The 20,270-nt window shown below is 42.0% G+C and overlaps 1 protein-coding gene and 1 long non-coding RNA gene across 9 annotated transcripts in view; one reads left to right on the forward strand and one right to left on the reverse strand.

The window, feature by feature from the left end:
• Positions 1–234: 234 nt before the first annotated feature.
• QTGAL (queuosine-tRNA galactosyltransferase) overlaps positions 235–20,270 on the forward strand; it is a 45,211-nt gene continuing 25,175 nt past the window's right edge. For all 8 annotated transcript variants that reach the window (XM_085892404.1, XM_085892398.1, XM_085892397.1 and 5 more), the window contains exons 1-6: positions 235–445; positions 533–624; positions 3,912–4,028; positions 5,730–5,829; positions 15,729–15,793; positions 20,142–20,207. In XM_085892404.1, coding sequence (XP_085748530.1) covers positions 427–445; positions 533–624; positions 3,912–4,028; positions 5,730–5,829; positions 15,729–15,793; positions 20,142–20,207 — 459 coding nt within the window. In that variant the 5' untranslated portion in view covers positions 235–426. The remainder of the gene's footprint in view (positions 446–532; positions 625–3,911; positions 4,029–5,729; positions 5,830–15,728; positions 15,794–20,141; positions 20,208–20,270) is intronic.
• The window catches only part of LOC147021941 (uncharacterized), a 72,090-nt gene continuing 53,765 nt past the window's right edge, over positions 1,946–20,270 (reverse strand). The window contains exon 3 of the long non-coding RNA XR_015061002.1: positions 1,946–2,640. This is a non-coding gene — a long non-coding RNA (uncharacterized LOC147021941). The remainder of the gene's footprint in view (positions 2,641–20,270) is intronic.

Below are 20,270 nucleotides of genomic sequence, written 5' to 3' on the forward strand. Positions count from 1 at the left end.
GGACAATTATCAGGAGGGGGCTGAGACAAAGACTAGGGTGGGCGGAGTCAAAGACTATGGTGGGCGGAGACAAAACTAGGGTGGGCGGGTCAAAGACTAGGGTGGGCGGAGACAAAACTAGGGTGGGCGGAGTCAAAGACGAGGGTGGGCGGAGACGTGGAATTGAGGAGGCGGAGACAAATAATGGGGACGTGAGAGTGGGTTGCACGTGGTTCCTCTCGCGGTTTGATTCTACTTCCGTGTAAGAAATTGTCTGGTTGTTTGATATAGTAGAAATTAAGAAACAGCATATTGTCGTTTTAGTGTATAATAATATGCTTAAAGTTCCAGTAAGATTATATAACGTCATCAAACGCGTTGATCCTTCATTTGGAGTGTAATGCGAGCGATGTCGGATTCGGCGGCCTGACCCGGAGTCGTACGGAAATGATTACACGGAATTGTGGTAAATATTTCATTAAAGAGATATCGTCGTCCTCATTATCGAACTCTTAATCGTTGTAACAAATGTCTGGTCGTGTGTTGTGAGTAGCAATGGAAGGTGCTTCAAGCAGTGCTGATGCCATGGGGGAAAAGCCAGCTGTGCTGGAGGAAAGCAAGAATCCTGAAGACCACGTCTTGGTGGTGATTCGGAAGGCCCTGGCTATTGTGTCACGTGACACTCGGATTGTTTGTTTTGCATATTTATGTTAAATAATTATATTGTAACAGTTCGTTAACATTACAACGATGTTGATGAAAACTCTCGATCATACACTGCGTTTTACAAGCATTCAAGTGTTTTTCTTTACCTCTTGCGATGTTTTTAGCAGCGTCTCGCGTGGCGAACGCTGCTCATAGAGAGCTCGGCGTTGTTGTTCTTGTTCTTCTTGTTCTTCTTGTTCTTGTGAAGACAAAACCTTTATCTCTCGGCTCTTGTGTGTATATATATATATATATATATATATATATATATATATATATATATATATATATATATATATGTATATGTGTGTGTGTGTGTGTATATATATATATATATCAGATCGGGATCTCCTTAAATACTAAGCACATGTACACATCCTCACATAGACGGTGCCTTTTGAGAGAGTCTATCATGAACTTTTAAATATATTCGGACATTTGCTTTAAAGTTTCGAAAAGTTCACGTTACTATTTAAAGATTATTTCATTTATCGTATTGTAATTTCATAAATACATTATTTATTTCGTAAATACACAATATATCATAAATACATTATGACGCCTTTCGCTATTGGCTTAATGAAGGCACGTGACAAAATATCGGAAGTTATTTAAAAAATTTTTTTTTTTTTTTTAGCCGACAAAACCTTTATGACGCTGCTCTTGGACACATTTGTCCTTGTTATGGATTAGGTTTGAGTAAATTATGTGAATATTAAATTTTGAGAATTACAATGAAAATTCCCATGATGACGGATCATTATTGTAATTTGTTTTCGAATACAAAGGGTTTTCGGATTATGATATCGCTGATGCATTTACGTCCACCGTCAGTCACTACATCATCGCTCGATGCTTCCACTGGCATCCTGTCCTTGAAGAAAGATTCCGAAGTCAACATCATATAATTGTCTTTATTAATTTGTGGCCATTTAATAGTCCCAAACTAATTCGTAGTCACGTCATGCAGTACACCATCGGCATTGATTTTTCTATAGGTTGTTAACGGACATCTACATACTTTGACCGTCTCACATTCTTATACTTGTTTGCTAAACGTACAGAAAAAGTAACCAAGGTGTGTGTTTTACCATCCCTGGAATGCTCGTGAGTTGACTCGAAAAATATCCCATTGTAGAAAGGTTGTCCTCAATAATTAGCTCAAGCGAGCATTTGAAATGCCCAGGTTAAAAGTTCGTAAAGCTATCCTTGTTTGACAAATACTAGCACATAAGACCCATCGCTTCACTGAAGGGTTTAATCAAGACACAAAGTGTTGTACTTCACAAGCCCATTCCATATATATCTCTGAGTCCCAATGAGGATGTAAAATGAAGTGGAAGGCAAAATAAAAGGTTTATAACGCGTTGTTTTTGTGCTCCTTCCGTGTACTATTAGATGTATATATATTTTTTCTATTGCTTCGATAAATATATAACTGCAACATAATTTAATTTTGTGTTCTTTCCATTTCTGTCTCACTCTATTTTAGAGGATTCCTTCTGTCGTAGAACAATAGAAATGGTACTGTTGGAACTGCTGCATTTAAGCTCCAAGTCCTGCTAAAGGGCATTCTTATGATTAATCCGACATGATTTTTTTTTTTTACAAGAAGCACCCAATTTCCATTCATGCACTTCCATGGAATTCCCTGAGCATTAGGGTGGTCCAAAAAAATGAAAGTTCGAATTTCTCGCGGGCATGTTTGCCAAATCGTTCCTGACGTTGAAAAACACAAAGAAACAAAAAATTAGCAGATTTGGAGGTGGTATAGGGGTCCATCAAAGTCTCTCAACGGATTCATTATAATGTCACAATACTAATCAGAAAAAGGAAAGAGCATAAAATGTTCTCAGTGGGCAGTGGGAAACTGGCGGTCGGTGAATTTCTCCAATGGTTGATCCAAGAGGAACAGTTCCGTGCTTTTCCGTGTAGAACACGCCATACTCACTCGCTCTGGGAATCAAAAAGAAGAAGAAAAAAATTAGAGATTTAAAAAAAAGAAAAATAAAAGAGTACTTTTAACACCGACCGACAGCTAACCGAAAGCTCAACTGACGTCTCCCTCTCTCCCACTGACGTCTTCTTCTCTCCCACCGGATGTAGCAACCCCCACCAGATGTAACAACTTCCTTCCTCTTGATGGACTCCTAAATATTTTTGGAACTGTGGCAAATTTGGCCAGGAGTATTTTCTTGTCAGGTAGAACAAAATAATCAACATGCCCCAAGAATATTCAAATTTTGAATTTTTCCCTTGTGATTTTGGACCACCCTACTGAGCATGCATACAAAGTTTTTGGGGCAGCAAGGTTTGATGGTTTTGGAGTTATGGAGGACACACGCACACACACACACGCACACACACACACCATTTATTGTTGTAGATAAGATCTTTCATGCAGATGGAGCAACTGGTTTAATGTCCCTTTTTGAAGAATAATGTGCTTTACATTGCATGCCTTATGCCTGGTGTTGGCTTAATGGTTAGGGTGGTGGGTTTTGAGATCCTAGGATCCTGAGTTCAAATCCCACTTGGCTGTTGAATTAATACCAAGTGGGGTTGACTCTGCCTGTCATCCTTCTGAGGTCGGCAAAATGAGTGCCAGCTTGCTGGTATCCTGTGTCGGAGTGGTGACCCATCCGGGATTGTGCCCAATAGCCAAGGAGACTGCTTAGGCAGCAGCAACGCTCTGCACAGAGTATGGTCCTAATGGATGGATGGATTGCATGCCTTACTTGCAAAACAATGGATTTAAAAATTTTTGTTGTTATTGTTCAATCGAAACCAAGATAGCATGTAATGACTGTTCGTAGTCACCAGTGATCATTGGTGGGAGGGGTGGCAAGTTTCCAGTGTATTATGAGTCAACCATGATGAGTGGAGTGGCATCACCCGAAAACCACACCAGACAGGGCAGCCTGGTTATCTCCCCACCAGTTGTTAGTGATGAGTCAGCTGGCTTTTTATGCAGCAATCCTTGCATGACGTGGGAATTTTTCTTGAGATTCGCTCTACTTCCAGAAGCTTAGAATCAAAATCTTGCCCGATTTGAACCCACACCCTCAGGGATGCCAATCCATCATCTTCAATACTAGACTTCCATGAGTGACAATTTGTAGTCTGATCCCTTTAAGGAAACATCCCTTGTTTTCTCCGATAAATACCCCCAAACTCTAAATGCTTTCACAATAACTAACAGTAACTTTTCATTGTGTGTTCTGCAGTCGGTTGTCCTGCCGGTGTACAACTGTGCTCCTTGGCTTGAATCTTGCTTGGAGTCCATCTACAATCAGGATTTCACTGGCTCCCTTGAGATTTCTGTGTACAACGATGGCAGCACGGTATTCTTCATGTAATCTATTTTTAATTTAAATAACAAAATGCTGCTGATGCCATTCTCACACCTTCTTTTCATTTTCATTTTTTTTTCTCCAGCTATTGTCAAGAGATAAGTGTTAAAAACCGTGTGAAAATGTACAGCTGAATGAGCTGATGGGATTTTTAAGATCCCAAAAGGTTCCACAAGGATTGGTCTTACTGATTTGATACCTGGTCTTGCGTGAGGTGAACAGGCATGCACAAACACATTTTCCCTTCTACAATCATGATTAGACCCAAACAATAAAACTATATCATGTATTTCTTCAAAATTCCGCTTCACTTGTCACACAAAATTTTCCTTTAGCACCTCAACATTTTTATTGAGTTGAGTAAGATGTGGGAAAGATTATCCTGGCAAGAAAGGTCGGGCAAATTGCTTTGCCTGATGCACCATCAATCAGAGACCACTGTGGGGAGGACATTCAGAATACTGATCATACAACTAGGACTGAGAAGGCTATATGAGGAGGGAGCTGGTAAATCGGCAAGTGGAAGGGTTAAGTTAGGAAGAGTTCATGGGGGTAATAAAGATGATAACTGGTGTTGTGCGAGGTTCACATGCATGCACGAACACATTTTTCCTTTCTGTAAATGATGATTAGACCCAAACAATAAAGCCATATAATTTATTTATTTGAACTTCCCCTTTGGTTTTGTCATAATTCTGCGTAACAGTTTTTCTGCGGCCAGATGAAAGTGAAACCTCTAAGTGAATGATGGTTATAATTTGATGAAAACATTTTCCCGTGAGTTCTTGATTTGGTGGTACGTGTAGTGCAGACACCTTTTGTTTGTAAATATCTGCATTTGCAATACGAAGTGTAAAAATATTACATGTTATGTCCTACGATTTATCCTATAATACAAATAGTAAATGCACCCCTCCCTTTGCCCTCTTCCAAATATACTTCTAAGGCTGTCTTGTAAACCAGCTTCCAAATCTGCTATGATCTGCCAGTAAACAATAATACATGTTCCTCTACAAGAAACCACAACGCAGGAGGAGGCTATTAGCCCAATCAGGCCTCCTCAATGGTTCCCAACCGATGGCTGTATGTCTGTGCTCCATCCTTAAATGCCGAGTGTCGAGCAGGGAAACAGTATGTACCATTTTTTTATGTCCTTGGTGTGATTAGGCTGAGGTCAGGTCTGAACCACTGACCTCCCAGACTCGGAATGAACGCTCTAACCATTAAAATGATAGCAATAAGTGATTTTGATGAATTGATTTGTTGATGCTATTGTGTAAGATATTTTAAATTGGCCATGATGAAAGATAAGAAATGTGCAAAATATCTCGCTGTGTAACGGAACTGGCTAGCACTTGGATTTCTCTGCTTGTACCAAGTTAGGTTTTTATTCCTGAATGTTCGTCATGCCTTCCTAACTGATTTTTCTTTTCTTTCTTTGCTCCATTTATTTTATAATCTGACTCTACAGTGTAGATTGTGTTAGCTAATACAAATATCAATTTCATTTTTTTTAATTTTAGTTTCGTCGGGCACTTATCGAAAGGTCAGTTTGGTTGGGGGCTATATATTCATCATTTTTGGTCATATTTATCAGTATTTTGATAAACAAATTATATTGTACAGTGTTTGGTTGTGGCTGGGTTTTTTTTTTTTTTTGTTTTAGTCACCACCATTTCCCATTTGTTGTAGGATACATCATGGGACATCTTACAGCACTGGCAAACCAAGTTGGAGTCCAGAGGCCGAACTGTGATCTTGAATGGGCATCGGCATCCACAGCCCAAAGGAGGTAGGAGAACACCATCAATGCAAGTTTTAATGAACTAAAAGTCGTAACAACAATAAAACAAATTAAAAACATGTCTGGATGGAATTCCCCCAAAAAAACCAAACAAGGTCGGAATGACGCCACAATATGACACCACAATTATTTTACAGATTGCCATTTACATCTTTTGACATTTTTCCATCTCAATCCCACAGTAAATATCATCATCTTTCATTTGCAGCACAAGACTGTGGGGTACCATCATTGGCTCAGGGAGCGGCTATATAGGTGATGCCATGCCGCTTGGAGGTTGGGGCAGGAATTTGGAATTTTTGAAGATACCGGCGATAGCTCGCTTATTCTTCGTGAAGGACACCATGGGATCTTTAATGTGCACCAACTAATGCTGGCAAATGGGACACCCAGTTTCACGTGCATCCGAGGGACAACACACTCGCCTTGTCTGCGAGATACAAGGATGATAGTTTGTTGCTGGGCCGTGATTCAAACCCAGGCTAGACCGCTCAGAGGTGAGTGTACCTTTCGGCCATCTTGCCAACCCAGTAACAATTATCTGACGATGTCTATGTGGGGCGGAGTTGTAAATTGGTCGTTTGGGTTGGTGTAATTCCGTATTCTATTTGTTGTAGAATTGAGATAGAAAAATGTCAGAATGGCAATCCATAAATGTATTGTGGTGTCATTTCTACCTTGTTTGGTTCTTTTTTTGAGGGGATTCCATCCCAACATGTCTTTGTCATTTCTTTTTTTTTCTTCTTTTTTCTGACTTGTTTCTGGTTATTTTTATTTTTTGTGGGGTGGGGGGAGAGAATTATGGATGCTGATACACTAATATTGTCGTGGACGGTTAAGTTAATTCCCCCGGTCCAATTGTCATGTCACAATGTTAACACCGATCAGGCTGTATCGCCAAGCAGTTTTCCTTAGAGGCGAACACGTGATCCTCGGAGATTATGACGCACACGGGAGGGGAAGTGGGGTAAAGACGGAGCAGATGGATGCACAGCACAAGCGGTTTATACTCAAACCCACATCAGATACAAGTACACCAGCAACTTAAAATAAACATGGTGACTTGATGAAAATAGATCATAATATTTACAAGAGTAATAATAAAACGTGAGATAAATTAAAGTCCTAAAGTCGAAGCACCGCTACACATGGATTTTAATACGGACAAGGGGAAACAAAATAAAAGAAAATCCTCCCTTTATTCTGGCACTTTGCTTTGTCCTGAGATGGTCTTTATTGAACTTTGGGGTTGAGTCGCGTCATCCTGCGTGGGAATATGCACCCAAAATGGCGCTGAGCCCCTCTTTGGGCGGGCACATACATGCGGTAATCCATGAGGCGGTAATCAACATCAAGGTTCAGAAACCACCGTGCAGCCTTTTCGTCAATCGTGCTTGCCGAAGCCGATGCTCTCTGCAGAATGGCACCGCTCCCTTCGGTGATATACACAAGGCTTCAAGGCCGGTCTCACACGACCCAGCCAGTGTCTTGCTCCACCACGCAAGCCAATTTGCCTCCGCACGAATACGAGAATCGTGCCGTCGTTTTCATGCGTCGAAGGAAAGCCAGCCCTAACGTCCTGTTCTTACACGCCATCTCCTAGCTCCTTCGTCTCTCGACCACGTTCCTCACACCAAACTCAACCCACCAAAACCATCTGCTCTTTTTCCTGGCTTCTGACGTCACGCCCAGCAATCATCCACCTCTGGGCGTGGCTTGTTGGCCCGAAGCTGGGAAGGCGGGGCTTCCGCCTGCTTGGCATGTTTGGCTCGCTTGTTGTTTTAAGGACGTGATTCCTGTTATTGCTGGCTTGTAAATGCAAAAACGTAGGAAAAGGTCATGGGGGCAATTACATACTGGGGGAAATTGGCCTTGATCTCTATCTAAAGGCCCGGTCACACCTTGACGTTTTAGCCAGCGATGGCAACGTATTAAAATGTATGTAAAACGCTGGCTGACGTTGAACTTTTGATGTTTTTTTTTAAGATTCGGACGTATTCATAACGAGTTGGTCGTATGCATAACATATTAGTAATGGACACAGAACGTTTCGTTGTGTTATAGATAACTTATACCAACGAATGCTGAACCTGTTGTCGGCCTACACAACCGATGCCCAACGATAGTCTAACTTCGGCATAGCGCGTTGCACGCATCGCCGACGATGTCGTGACGTAGCCTATGAAAAGGCTGACGCACAACGATTCGAATCATAACTGCCGTAGAAATGGAAGTGACAACATCGCGGTCACACCTTGGCGATCTTGCCAGCGTATGCCGACCTAAGAAAAATGTGTCTAAAACGTTGGGGGCACGTCAAATACGGTATGAGTAAGTTTGGTATACGTGAGTAGAACTCTAAAGTACGCTATCATACGTCGTAGTAAGTAGAGTACGTCAAGAAATTTTAAACATGTTCAAAATTTTACGACGTACTCGGCGTATGACACACGTTCCGCATGCGATTGGGATAAGTTTTACACACGATATGCGGACGCTTACACACGTCCACAAAGGCTACTTATAAGCTACTCATAAGTCGAAACACGTCGCGGTAATGTCTTTTTTACGCGAAACTTATTTCTAACTTATGCTTGACGTGCTTTGAACCAATTCTTTACGTAGTCCCAACACACATCGACGTATGTAGACGTATTCCAATGATGTCTTCCGGTCGACAAAAAAAAAAAATGAATGTGTTTCTAGCTTACAACTGCCATATAAAGACGTGTTCCCAGCGATTTTGGGAATTGGTATATAAAAATGCTGCTCATAAAAGGGGAACCCAACAGTGTTTTCGAGTCCTTTTTGAGTTGATGTCCATGTCAGCAGTAACAGTATCAGTATTAGTATTAGTATTAGTAGTAGTTTGTTCATGTTGGCAGTAGTAGGTGAGTGTGAGGGGGAGGGTGTGGGTTATGATGGATCGTCCTTGCGTCCGCGTGTCCACGGGTAGGTTCATAGGCTGCCACTCAACGATTTAAATGGCTGCATCTCCACGATTGAAAGTCGACGCTTGCGCTCAACAATTGGATTTTTTTTACACTCAACGACTTTTAAACGGTACCACTCAGCTAGTTTCATTGTTTACAATGAACGATTTAAATTGCTGTCACTCGCCTTTGTTTTTTGACGCTCGCGCTCGGAAATTTTAATCGTTTCTATTGAACGTGTTAAATCGCTCAAACCCCACTATTGAAAGTAGACGCTTGCGCTCAACAATTGGATTTTTTTTTACACTCAACGACTTTTAAACGGCACCACTCAACTATTTTCATTGTTTACAATGAACGATTTAAATTGCTGTCACTCGCCTTTGTTTTTTGACGCTGGGGTTTGGAAATTTGAAGCGTTTCTTCTGAACGTGTTAAAACGCTCAAACTCGACTATTTTAAATAGACGCTGCCGATGGACAATTGGAATCATAGCCAAGCTAGACATCGAAGTGTGAACATCCTCGTCATGCCGAAGAAAAGTTTGAAGAATGCTGCAAATAAGTGTCCTGGCCGTGGCCGTGGACGCTGACGCAAGGACGATCCATTATACCGACGTCTTTCAGCCTATGAGTAACTTAAAAGTAACGTCTGTCGATGTGTGGCAACGATCGCGTAACGTGCCAACAACACGTTAATCATAGGTTAGAAATAAGTTTCGGGTACGCTAAACATTACCTCGGCGTGTCTCAACTTATGATTAACTTACAAGTAGCATGTGTTGACGTCTGTCAACGATCGCAGACCGTGCATACAACTTGTGGCCAGCGTAGTGGAACGTGTGAGTCATACGCCGGCATACGTCGTGAAATTTCAAGCATGAAAAAATTTGAGGACAACCGAAAAGTACAACGTTTAAAGCCAGCGTACAACGACGTATGGCAGTGTTTTTCAGCGTGCTCTCAATGTTATCAAAACTTACCCATAACGTATTCAACGTGTGCCAGCGTTTTAGAAAAAATATTCAAAAATCGGCATACGTTGGCTAAAACGTCAAGGTGTGACCGGGCCTTAATTAACACAGCACCACCCCCTGTGTGGTGACAAGTAACACTATTACTTTTCAAGAACTTCAGTTCACAGTTTCCCTACTTAATTTACATCGAGGTTTGTCCGAACTACCCGAGTGTGGATCGGGCCTACAAAATGTTCGCTTTTGTCCACGGAACATGTTACAAAGCACTGTTATGAAACAACAGTGATAGCTAGATCTTGTAGTTATCTGCCACAATGGAGAGAGGATATCATCCTCACGATTAAGTGGAAAACCAGCCTTTGCTCGAAACTGCAATACCATCTCTACCCAGCTACCAGCACATCCACACGGACAATTTGAACGGTGAATCAAACAACTGCTGCTATTGCCCGACAGTTACCACAAGAGCACCTGAAAATAATCACCTATTCTCAACATCTGAATATTATTATCTCCTGGATTACATGTCTTTTGCACCTGAGAAAGTGGAAAAGGTTCTGGCAGCTCTCAACTCTGACTCTGCAACTGGATTTGGAGGGCATCAGCTCATGTGTCCCAAAAATCTGCTCTGCTGCTCTTGCACTTCCTCACTTTGCCATTTTAACCCTTTCGTTTACCTGAGGTCATCTTCCAAGGTCATCTTGGATTAAATCATACCTGCATTAAATAAAAAAGGTGCAAAAACAGATCCCTTTAATTACAAACCAATCACCAGCAAGGTCATGGAATCCAACGTCAGAGCTGACATAAAATCATTCATTTTGTCCAACAACCTCATCTCAGATCATCACTTCGGATTCAGACTTGGTCACTCCACATGGGACATGATGCCTCCACTCTCCCAACAATGAATGGAGGCCCTCAATATCAGACATGAGATCAGGGCCGTCTCTCTTGACATATGAGCTTTTGATACAGTCTGTCATTCCGCCTTGTTCTCCAAGCTGTCTGCTTATGGAATCCAAGGCCAACTCCACTCATGGATCACTGACTTTCTCCACTCTCGTAAACAACTTGTGCCTCTCAACAGAATCATTTCATCTCCTCTCTCTGTCGAGGCTGGAGTACCCCAAGGCAGTGTCCTTGGCCCCATCCCATTCCTAACCATCGATGATCTCACTGACTCTGTGGAAAATCCTTTTTATCTCTTTGCTGATGACTCCACACTCTGCTGTGATGACCCTCATCCTTCAAGAGGTTCAGTCACTCAAACTCTTGGGTCTCACTCTCAGCCATGATCTCTCTTGGGCAAACCACATTTCAGGGTTGGTTTCCAAAGCCAGACGCTGGCTGGGTATCCTCTGTCATACAAAGTCCTTCCTTGGCACACCTGAGCTCCTATCCACCGAAAAGGTTTTCATCTGCAGCTTGATGGAGTACTGCTCTCCCCTCTGAGCTGGCTCCTCTGCCTCACATCTTGCTCAGCTTGATGCCGTGGAAACCAAGGCTTTCAAGATCATTGGAATCTTTCCTGATGAAGCTGAGTTTATAGGCCTATCACTTCGCCATCACCGACGGTTCGGTGGTCTCTCTGTCTTCTTCTGCCTCATTTTTGGACTTGCACCCTGTGCCTTCTCTGTGCTCTGTCCCCCTCATGTATGTGCAGGATGTATGCGGTCCACCACAACCCCCTCCCAGTTAAACTGCCTAAATCCACAACCACTGCTCATCTCCACTCATTTATTCCTTTTCATTCTCCCCCCTCTCCCCCCCTCCCCCGCCTATGGAACCACCTTCCATGCTCTCTTCAATCTAATTCTTCTCTCCCGGTCTTCAAGACAGCTGTTCAACACAATCTCAGGTCATCCCCCATCCAAAGCCATTATCTTTTCTAAACCCATTAAACCACCCCCACCCCTCCCAAAATTTTGCTTATGTATCCATCTTGTCCACCCTTTGCGTTCTCCCCTCACCCTCATTGTTGTCTTCATCTACCTTTTCCCTCCACCCTGCAATTGGTGTTTCCCCTTTATCCTACTGTTCCCTTTGTTATGTTGTGTCTTGGTCTGTTCTGTGTCCAAGCTCTTCCACAAGCCGAGACCATGTATATATATACAAAATACTGCAAGTTAAATGAACCACCGTCTATGTTTTGTGGAGAGAAGGTATGTATGTACAGGTGGTGGACAAAAAAAATGGAAACTCCAATGTTATTTCACTTAACAGGGCATTGAGCCACCACGTGCAGCCAGTACGACCTGTATGTGCCATGACATAGAGTCCACCAGCATCTGGATTTCTGCAGGAGGGATGCGGCACCGTTCTTCCATGAGTCAATCAACTCGCACCTGTTTGATGGAGGTGGAAAACGTTGTTTTGGGAATAGTTACAGAATATCCAATAAATCCTCAATTTGGTTTAGATCTGGTGACTGAGAAGGCCATGGCAAATGGATAACATCAGTGTCATGCTCATCAAACAATTGGGTGACCACACGTGCTCTGTAGATGGGGGCAATGTCATCCCTGAAGACACCCCTCCTGGCAGGAAAGTAATGCTGCAACATGGGATGAACATAATCATTCAGTACCATGAAGTAATGGTTGACATTGACCTTGCCTTCCAAAGGAAAGGGAATGACTGCACCCAAACCATGCCAGGAAAATGTGCCCCGCAACATTACAGAACAACCAGAACCCTTTACCGTTAAGATCCAAGCATTTGGTCGTCAAATTCTTTAGGTTGGTGCCACACGTCCACTTCTCCGTTTGTTGAGAACATGGTGAAGGATGATTTGTCTGACCATATCACACTTCTACCCTGTTATGTAGTCCATTGTCTGTGCTCTTTGCACCACTGAACTCGCAAACATGCATTGCCAGGTGCGATGAATGATTTGTGTACTACAACCCGACTGGTATCCCGCTCTGTGGAGTTCTCGGTGGACCGTCTTTTGATGAAACTAGCTGCTTGCGCCCCAGTTTGAAATTTACAGTCCATTGATCTGCAGTTACTCACCTGCTTTGCCTTGCACTTCAAATTGATGCACGGATATTATGATCCTGGAGTATGTACTTCCGCCAACTGTTGCCCTTTGCTGCTGATGTTTTTCCCTCGGAGTTATATGCCGACATTACCTGAGATACTGTTGCTCATGAAACATCAGCAAGTTGAGCTGTCTTTCTCACTGAAGCTCCTGCCAAACGCTCTCCATCAATCACCCCTCTTTCAAAGTCACTGAGGTCTCTTCTTGCAGCCATGCCAGCCATAATTTTAGGCAACTAGGCATGTGCAGCAGTTATATGCATAACCCTAAGCATGCTAGGATGTTATTTGCTTATATAATTAACACATGGGCCACACCTGTGTGGAAGCTGTTGCTTTCAATATACTTGGTGTCGCTCATTTACCCAGTTGCTTGCATTTCGTTTTGTCCACAACCTATATGCATCATCGACGACTCCAAGAAGATTTGACCGAGGAAGCGATAGAGATTATCCCTTCCCCGCTCAACAATCCTCCATCAACCATCACCCCCACAATACCTCAAAACACCCCACACACCCTCTCTCCCCAAGCACCAATCTCACCACCATTAGGGCAGGGCATTGACACAACATGACACGGCACCACAGCATGAATATGAGACTGCACCACAGCCCAAATACGGCACGGCACAGTACGAACACGACATGACACAGTGTGGACACTGCCTGACCACAGACACAAATGTCATCCGGGGAAAGTATGAAATGGGACGATCCCCTAACATACGAGACACCTGGTCAGCCTGCGATGGTGAGACAAAGCATTCATCACCCATTTTGTCCACGGTGTCTGAGTATTGCTGGGTAGTGTTGGCTGTTGCATGATGAGTATTTCTCCAAGAGCAATTTAACTGATTTATCAGTTAATACAAAATTTCTTCTCCTGTAAACGGTAAATTGAACGGAAAAACAAAACCTCGCAATCTCTGGTGAACATGCAACCAGGGTTTTCATTTTCATGAACATCTTTGTCTGAATCACTCGCACAAAGCTCGAAACGATATGGCTCCCCAATTTCCTCGAAAGCGTTCCATTACTAATTTTGTCTCCAATAGTTTCTTCAAAATCCCATAGATCAGTTTCAACATATTGAGAACCTTTAGAGTTACTCATGACAATAGAATTGGTATCGGAATCTGAGCTCGAAATACATGGTCGATGTAAAGCCACCATTTGGATCAAGGTGTGATGTCACTGGTAAAATGGAAAATGGACACTTTAGGCTGTGCAGTGCCTCCTATTAATAAATGGTGGAATTTGTCTCTAGTGTCAGTGATTACTCACCTTGTGTTCTCGAATGACACTGTGGGGTCTTTAACGTACAGTACTCCAACCACCATTGCTGACAGACGGGTCCTCTAGCTTAATGTCCATCTGAGGGACAGTGTACACATTGTTACCTCACCCTCCATGCGAAACACCAAGGTTTATAGCTGGGTCACGATTTGAACCCAGGCTATACAGCTTAAAGGTACAAGGCAGGCAGGTCTGCAATATATATTATATATATATATATATATATATATATATATTATTTACAAAAGTTAAGCCTGGTGTTGGCGCAGTGGTTAGGGCAGCGGCTTGGGATCCAAAAGGTCCTGAGTTCAAGCCCCGTTGGGCCACTGAATTAATACACCAGGGGGTTGACTCATACTGTCATCCTTCCGAGGTCGGCGAAATGAGTACCAGTATACTGGGCCGGTGTATACCCCGGTTAAAATAGGTGTACCATATCCCTGTCTCTTAATAGGCGACCAGGGTTGCGTCAGGAAGGGCATCTAGCGTAAAACATGTGCCAAATCACTATGCGGATCATACGGATGATCCGCTGTGGCGACCCCTAAAGGGAGCAGCCGAAAGAAGAAGAAGATATTATTTACAACAGTTGAATAAACTTGTAAACTATGATAATTTCTCACTTTGTTTATCAATCCACCTTAGCCTTAATTTTGTTGGCATGATATTATAATTTTAACTGTTCAAGATTAAAATGTATGTTGAAGTTGTACAATCTATAAGGGTGCCACCCAGATAGTTGGGTTTGAACCAACATGAATAAGCGAACATTCTAGACAAATCTTCCAAACTTGATGTGAAGAAGCCAGGTCTGGAGGAGGAAACCATTCGGAGGGTAAATGTTAGCCTTTCCAGAGAAGTTTAAAATGTGCTCTGCCCAATGTATTACACAACAACCCAATTTGCTCCATAGCTATGCCCTTCCATTCATGCTATTCTGGAGCTTCTGAATTGCCAAAGCAATTACTCGGAAGATACCAGATGGTTTTCCATTTAATTGCTCTTTTCGGTGGTATTCATGGCAGATTTTTGCAATTTGGCTGGGTTATCGGAGTACAATGGCCTTTGATGTCTGGGATCTTTATTGTCTGCCAGTGAAGGCTAACCGATGGGACACCCAGCTTAAATCCTTCCGAAGGACGAGACGCTTATTGATACAATGCCCTGATTGCAAATTATCAGGACAACAATTTATAATCTCGCCCGAAAATCATTTATACAAGGCATCTCGGTGGCGAGAATCCTATCTCTGAGCCATTTGTTAAATCTGCAGTTTAGTTTATTGTTCTCTTCTTTCTGTTTATGGGATCTACCTTTCAGAGATATTTTATTCCCTCAGCCAGTTTTTCTCACTAGTCTAACATGACATACTTGTACTGGACACATACACTCATTAAATTGATGTAGGTTGTTGTTCATCCAGTCAAATTAAATCAATAAAAGTTTATAATTGAAAAAAGCTGAACTTCCTCGTTGGAAAAGCCGACATTCTTGTCGTGACCGAGGAGGGTAGTCGCTCGCCGAAATGTCGGCTTTACCGACGAGGAAATCCAGCTTTTTTTCAGTTATGAACTTTTATATACCCTCATTGTTTATCTATTTTTGATTCCCTGACTTCCTGTTATTGTCCTGCAGTGGGATATTCCAGGAACGTAGCTGTGTTTCAGAGCCGAGGCAAATACCTTTGTTTCCAGGATGCGGTGAGTGGTAACTTTTGAGTCTTAAAGATATACCACCTCATGTGTAAGAAAATAGGATAGTTTATTCGGTCTCATTTTCCTGTTGCAAGTACAGTGAACCCTCAAATATCGTGGGTTCTAATATCGCGGGTTTCAACCAATTGCATTCCGAATTGTAAACCTATTGTGTTCTGATTTAGTTGTTGTGGTATTTCATTTTGGCCAACCGTGGTTTTGGAGCTAGGCTGAGATGAGCGATTTGTTTGTGTCCGCATGTATGCTTACCTCCCATTACAAGTTTTTTTGATATTTCTCGTGCACCATTAATTGAAGTAATCAGACCAGCATACGGGAATGAAGCTAAATTTAATGATGAAGTCTTCGAACAGAAAATGATATACGGAGATCCTGTAATACTAGATGTACAAGATCTAGTCAACACACAGTTAATAATGGTGCCCAAATGTAAAATGATGGACAAACTTAGTCGTGCCAAAAGGTAGAGAAAGGTTATGACATTGTGCAAAAAAAATAGAGCTGTTATTTAGGTTGGCAAGAGGTCAAAGTGCGGCATCTGTGGGCCGCAATTATGGGATAATTGAATCGACTGTGCAGTGAACGCGAGTCAAAAGCGTTAATACGGGAGAAACCATTGCGGATTTGCCACTTGAGCGGACCGATAATACGGGAAAAACCATTGTGGATTTGTCAACGTTTCCACGAGGCACTCGGGGCCGAAGGCTCCAGTTCAACCATGGCAGACACTGAAGAGACGGATTTATTTTGGAAGAGGATTCCATCCGATACCTTCCTCTCCGAGCAAGGAAGATCTGCTCCTGATCAAGGCGGCTAAGGATCGTTTTACCCTTCTTCTGTGTGGCAATGCATCAGGCGTTTTTTTTTTTTTTTTTTTTTTTTTTGTTGTTGTGCTCCTGATGATCAAACAGCCATCGCAAGTTCATACATCCACATCTTTCCAGCCAAAACCTCTCCCCCCTCAATCATTATCATCATCATCATCATCATCATCATCATCATCGTGAGCTAAGTCTTGTGTTTTCCATTCACAGCAGAGGACAGTACAAACGAGTACGTAATATGTTTGTCCTCACCTACCTCGCTGTTTTGTAAAAATAAAAAAAAATAAACCAATGTCACCCGCAGGGTGCCCCGTATCTTGCCAAAAGGTGACCACGTGTGACTTCTTTAAGGTCACACTGAAATGAACAGAGCTGCTATCCACCAGGAGCGACTCCTTGAGGAATATCTGCCTACGAGACATTCTGATGAAAATCGTTCTACAGAGTAACCATGAAAAATATGCTTTTGCCTCATAATGTCACCAAATGACGTCATAATGTCTCAAGCTTGACATATCTAGAAAGCACTCATCGAGGTGTTCAATTTGAGGTACTACACGATATAGTTCCTAAAACTTGAAAATTTGACCTTGGGGTCAAATATGTTTGACCTGAGGCGCTAACCATGAAGGTCAAGGCCAATCGCCACCAAAAATTAATCAGCTGAGCGCCAGACCATGAACTATATTCCCATGAAGTTTGAAGACGATCCGATCAAAATTACTCAAAAAATAAGGGTTTCGTCGACTCCCCTGATTTGCGACAAAGTGACCTTGACCTTTGACCTTGACCTTCAAAATTGTATGCGCTGAAAGGGACCTCTATAGGCCTCTGATATGCGAAGTTACAAAAATTTCCAATGATAACTGTGCTCTGCAGAGTGATTTACACGTGATTACAGACCAAAAAAAAACAAAAAAACATGAAGGTCAAGGCCAATCGCCACCAAAAATTAATCAGCTGAGCACCAGACCATGAACTATATTCCCATGAAGTTTGAAGACGATCCGATCAAAATTACTCAAAAATAAGGGTTTCGTCGACTCCCCTGATTTGCGCCAAAGTGACCTTGACCTTTGACCTTGACCTTCAAAATTTTGTGCACTGAAAGGGACCTCTATAGGTCTCTGATATGCGAAGTTACAAAAATTTCCGATGATAACTGTGCTCTGCAGAATTTTTTATACGTGATTACAGACAAACAAACAAACAAAAAAAAACATACAAGCTGACTAACATATCTTGCAAAAACTTCGTTTTGGCAAGATAAAGATAAAAGTATTATGTTTTTGTTTATTTTATACTGGATTTATTTTATTTACATGTTTATTTCAATATGAACATGCTTTTATATATATATTTTAAATGTTTGTTATCTTGCCAAAACGAAGTTTTTGCAAGATATGTTAGTCAGCTTGTATGTGTTTTTTTTTTTTTTTTTTTTTTGTCTGTAATCACATATAAAAAATTCTGCAGAGCACAGTTATCATTGGAAATTTTTGTAACTTCGCATATCAGAGACCTATAGAGGTCCCTTTCAGCGCATACAATTTTGAAGGTCAAGGTCACTTTGTCGCAAATCAGGGGAGTCAATGAAACCCTTATTTTTTGAGTAATTTTGATCGGATCGTCTTCAAACTTCATGGGAATATAGTTCATGGTCTGGCGCTCAGCTGATTAATTTTTGGTGGCGATTGGCCTTGACCTTCATGGTTAACGCCGAAGGTCAAACATATTTGACCCCAAGGTCAAATTTTCAAGTTTTAGGAACCATATCGTGTAGTACCTCAAATTGAACACCTCGATGAGTGCTTTCGAGATATATCAAGCTTGAGACATTATGACATCATTTCGTGACGTTATGAGGCAAACACATATGTTTCATGGTTACTCTGTAGAACCATTCTCATCGGAATCTCTCGTAGGCAGATATTCCTCAAGGAGTCGCTCCTGGTGGATAGCAGCTCTTTTCACCTCAGTGTGACCTGAAAGAAGTCACACGTGGTCAACTTTTGGCAAGATAGGGTCACCCTGGGGGTGACATTGGTTTTTTTTTTTTAATTTTGATGTTTATTTTTTTAGCTTCCATCAATCTTCCTTGATATTTATGTCTGGTGTTGGCTTAATGGTTAGGGTGGTGAGCTTTGGATCCTCGGGTTCTGAGTTCAAATCCCACTCAGCTGTTGAGTTAATACCAGGTGGGGTTAACTCGGCCTGTCATCCTTCCGAGGTCGGCAAAATGAGTGCCAGCATGCTGGTATACTGCGTCGGAGTGGCGACCCATCCAGGATTGTGCCCAATAGCCAAGGAGACTGCTTAAGCAGCACCAACGCTCTGCACAGAGTATGGTCCCAATCTCCTCTCCTCCTCCTCCTTGATATTTCCTCTAAGTGCAGGAACTGAACCCCCCCCCACCCCCCCCTTTCCCATTGGCCTTTGGTTTGCACGATCATGGTTTTAACTATCGCGCCATTTTCCAGGAACTGCGATATTGGAGGGTTTACTGTATTCCAAAAACTTGTCAAATATTGATGGGTTTTGATGTAAAAATTTAACATGTACTTGTGACAAGCACACAGGCAGCAGTTCATTACATAGATGCAGAGAACTAAGCAAAAACAAAATTCAGATATCATGATAAAGTACATTTGTGAGCAGAACAGTCTCCCCAGAGTCTCTCTTACTGAAAGATTACGAAGATGATTTAAAGCTTTTTTTGCATAAAGATGGTAGAAAGGCCCACTCAGTAAGTCCAACTGATTGGGCAGCTATTGCACCACTTGGCATTCCTGTTTGTTCAACTCAAGGAAAACTTCTCCAAGACTGCCACCAACATGACCATCATCACTCTGCTAGCTTCTTGGGGGATCCAGCTCTCAAGATCAGATTGTGCTTTGAATAATTTCCTTGATAGAAAGTGAGCATTATAGCCGTTGTAGTTGATGCAATGGTCGTGATGACAATGACTCAAAACCCAACATGTAAACCAACAATCATTACAACAAACATTGCAACTTGCAAACACCAACTGGAAACTTATTGGGGCTTTGTGATGAACTTGTAGTAAATTTGGGATACTCCTGAATTCCTACTTAACGTTCTTTTGGTGATGACTGAAGGAAGCAACGGGAAAACTGACATTCGCCCTCAGAGTTAAGATATGTTGCATTGAAAGATCCGAGTCGGTCAAACACTATTGCATCATCATCATTGGCTCGAATGGAGAGAAAACGAATGAGGGTGGATCATTAAGTCTGTGGCCTCAAATATAAGTTAGCATTGCTGTAATACAAATATGGTGACAATTTTGTGTAAATTGATGTGAAAAAAGAATGAAAGATACCAAACATCATTGGCAATGCCATGTTTTTTTTTATTTTTTGTTTTTTTTAGTGCTACAGACTAATTCAACACCTTGAAAAGTAAAATAATTTTTGCATCTCATGACTTCCTGATGCTGTGCTGAGTTGATTTATTTTCACATGCTGTCTGTGCTTTGGCTGTCCCAGGATGATGTTATGATGGAGGGGAGGGTCCGACTCCAGCTCGATGCAGCGATCAAGCATCCAGACAGTGTATGACGCTTTGTCTTGAGATTTTTCTCTTACCTAATTCTTCTTCCCACAAGTTTTATAATT

The sequence above is a fragment of the Eptatretus burgeri genome, chromosome 8 (assembly GCF_056783735.1).
Source record: "Eptatretus burgeri isolate ZD-2024b chromosome 8, Ebu_testis_v1, whole genome shotgun sequence".
NCBI classification, from domain to species: Eukaryota; Metazoa; Chordata; class Myxini; order Myxiniformes; family Myxinidae; genus Eptatretus; species Eptatretus burgeri.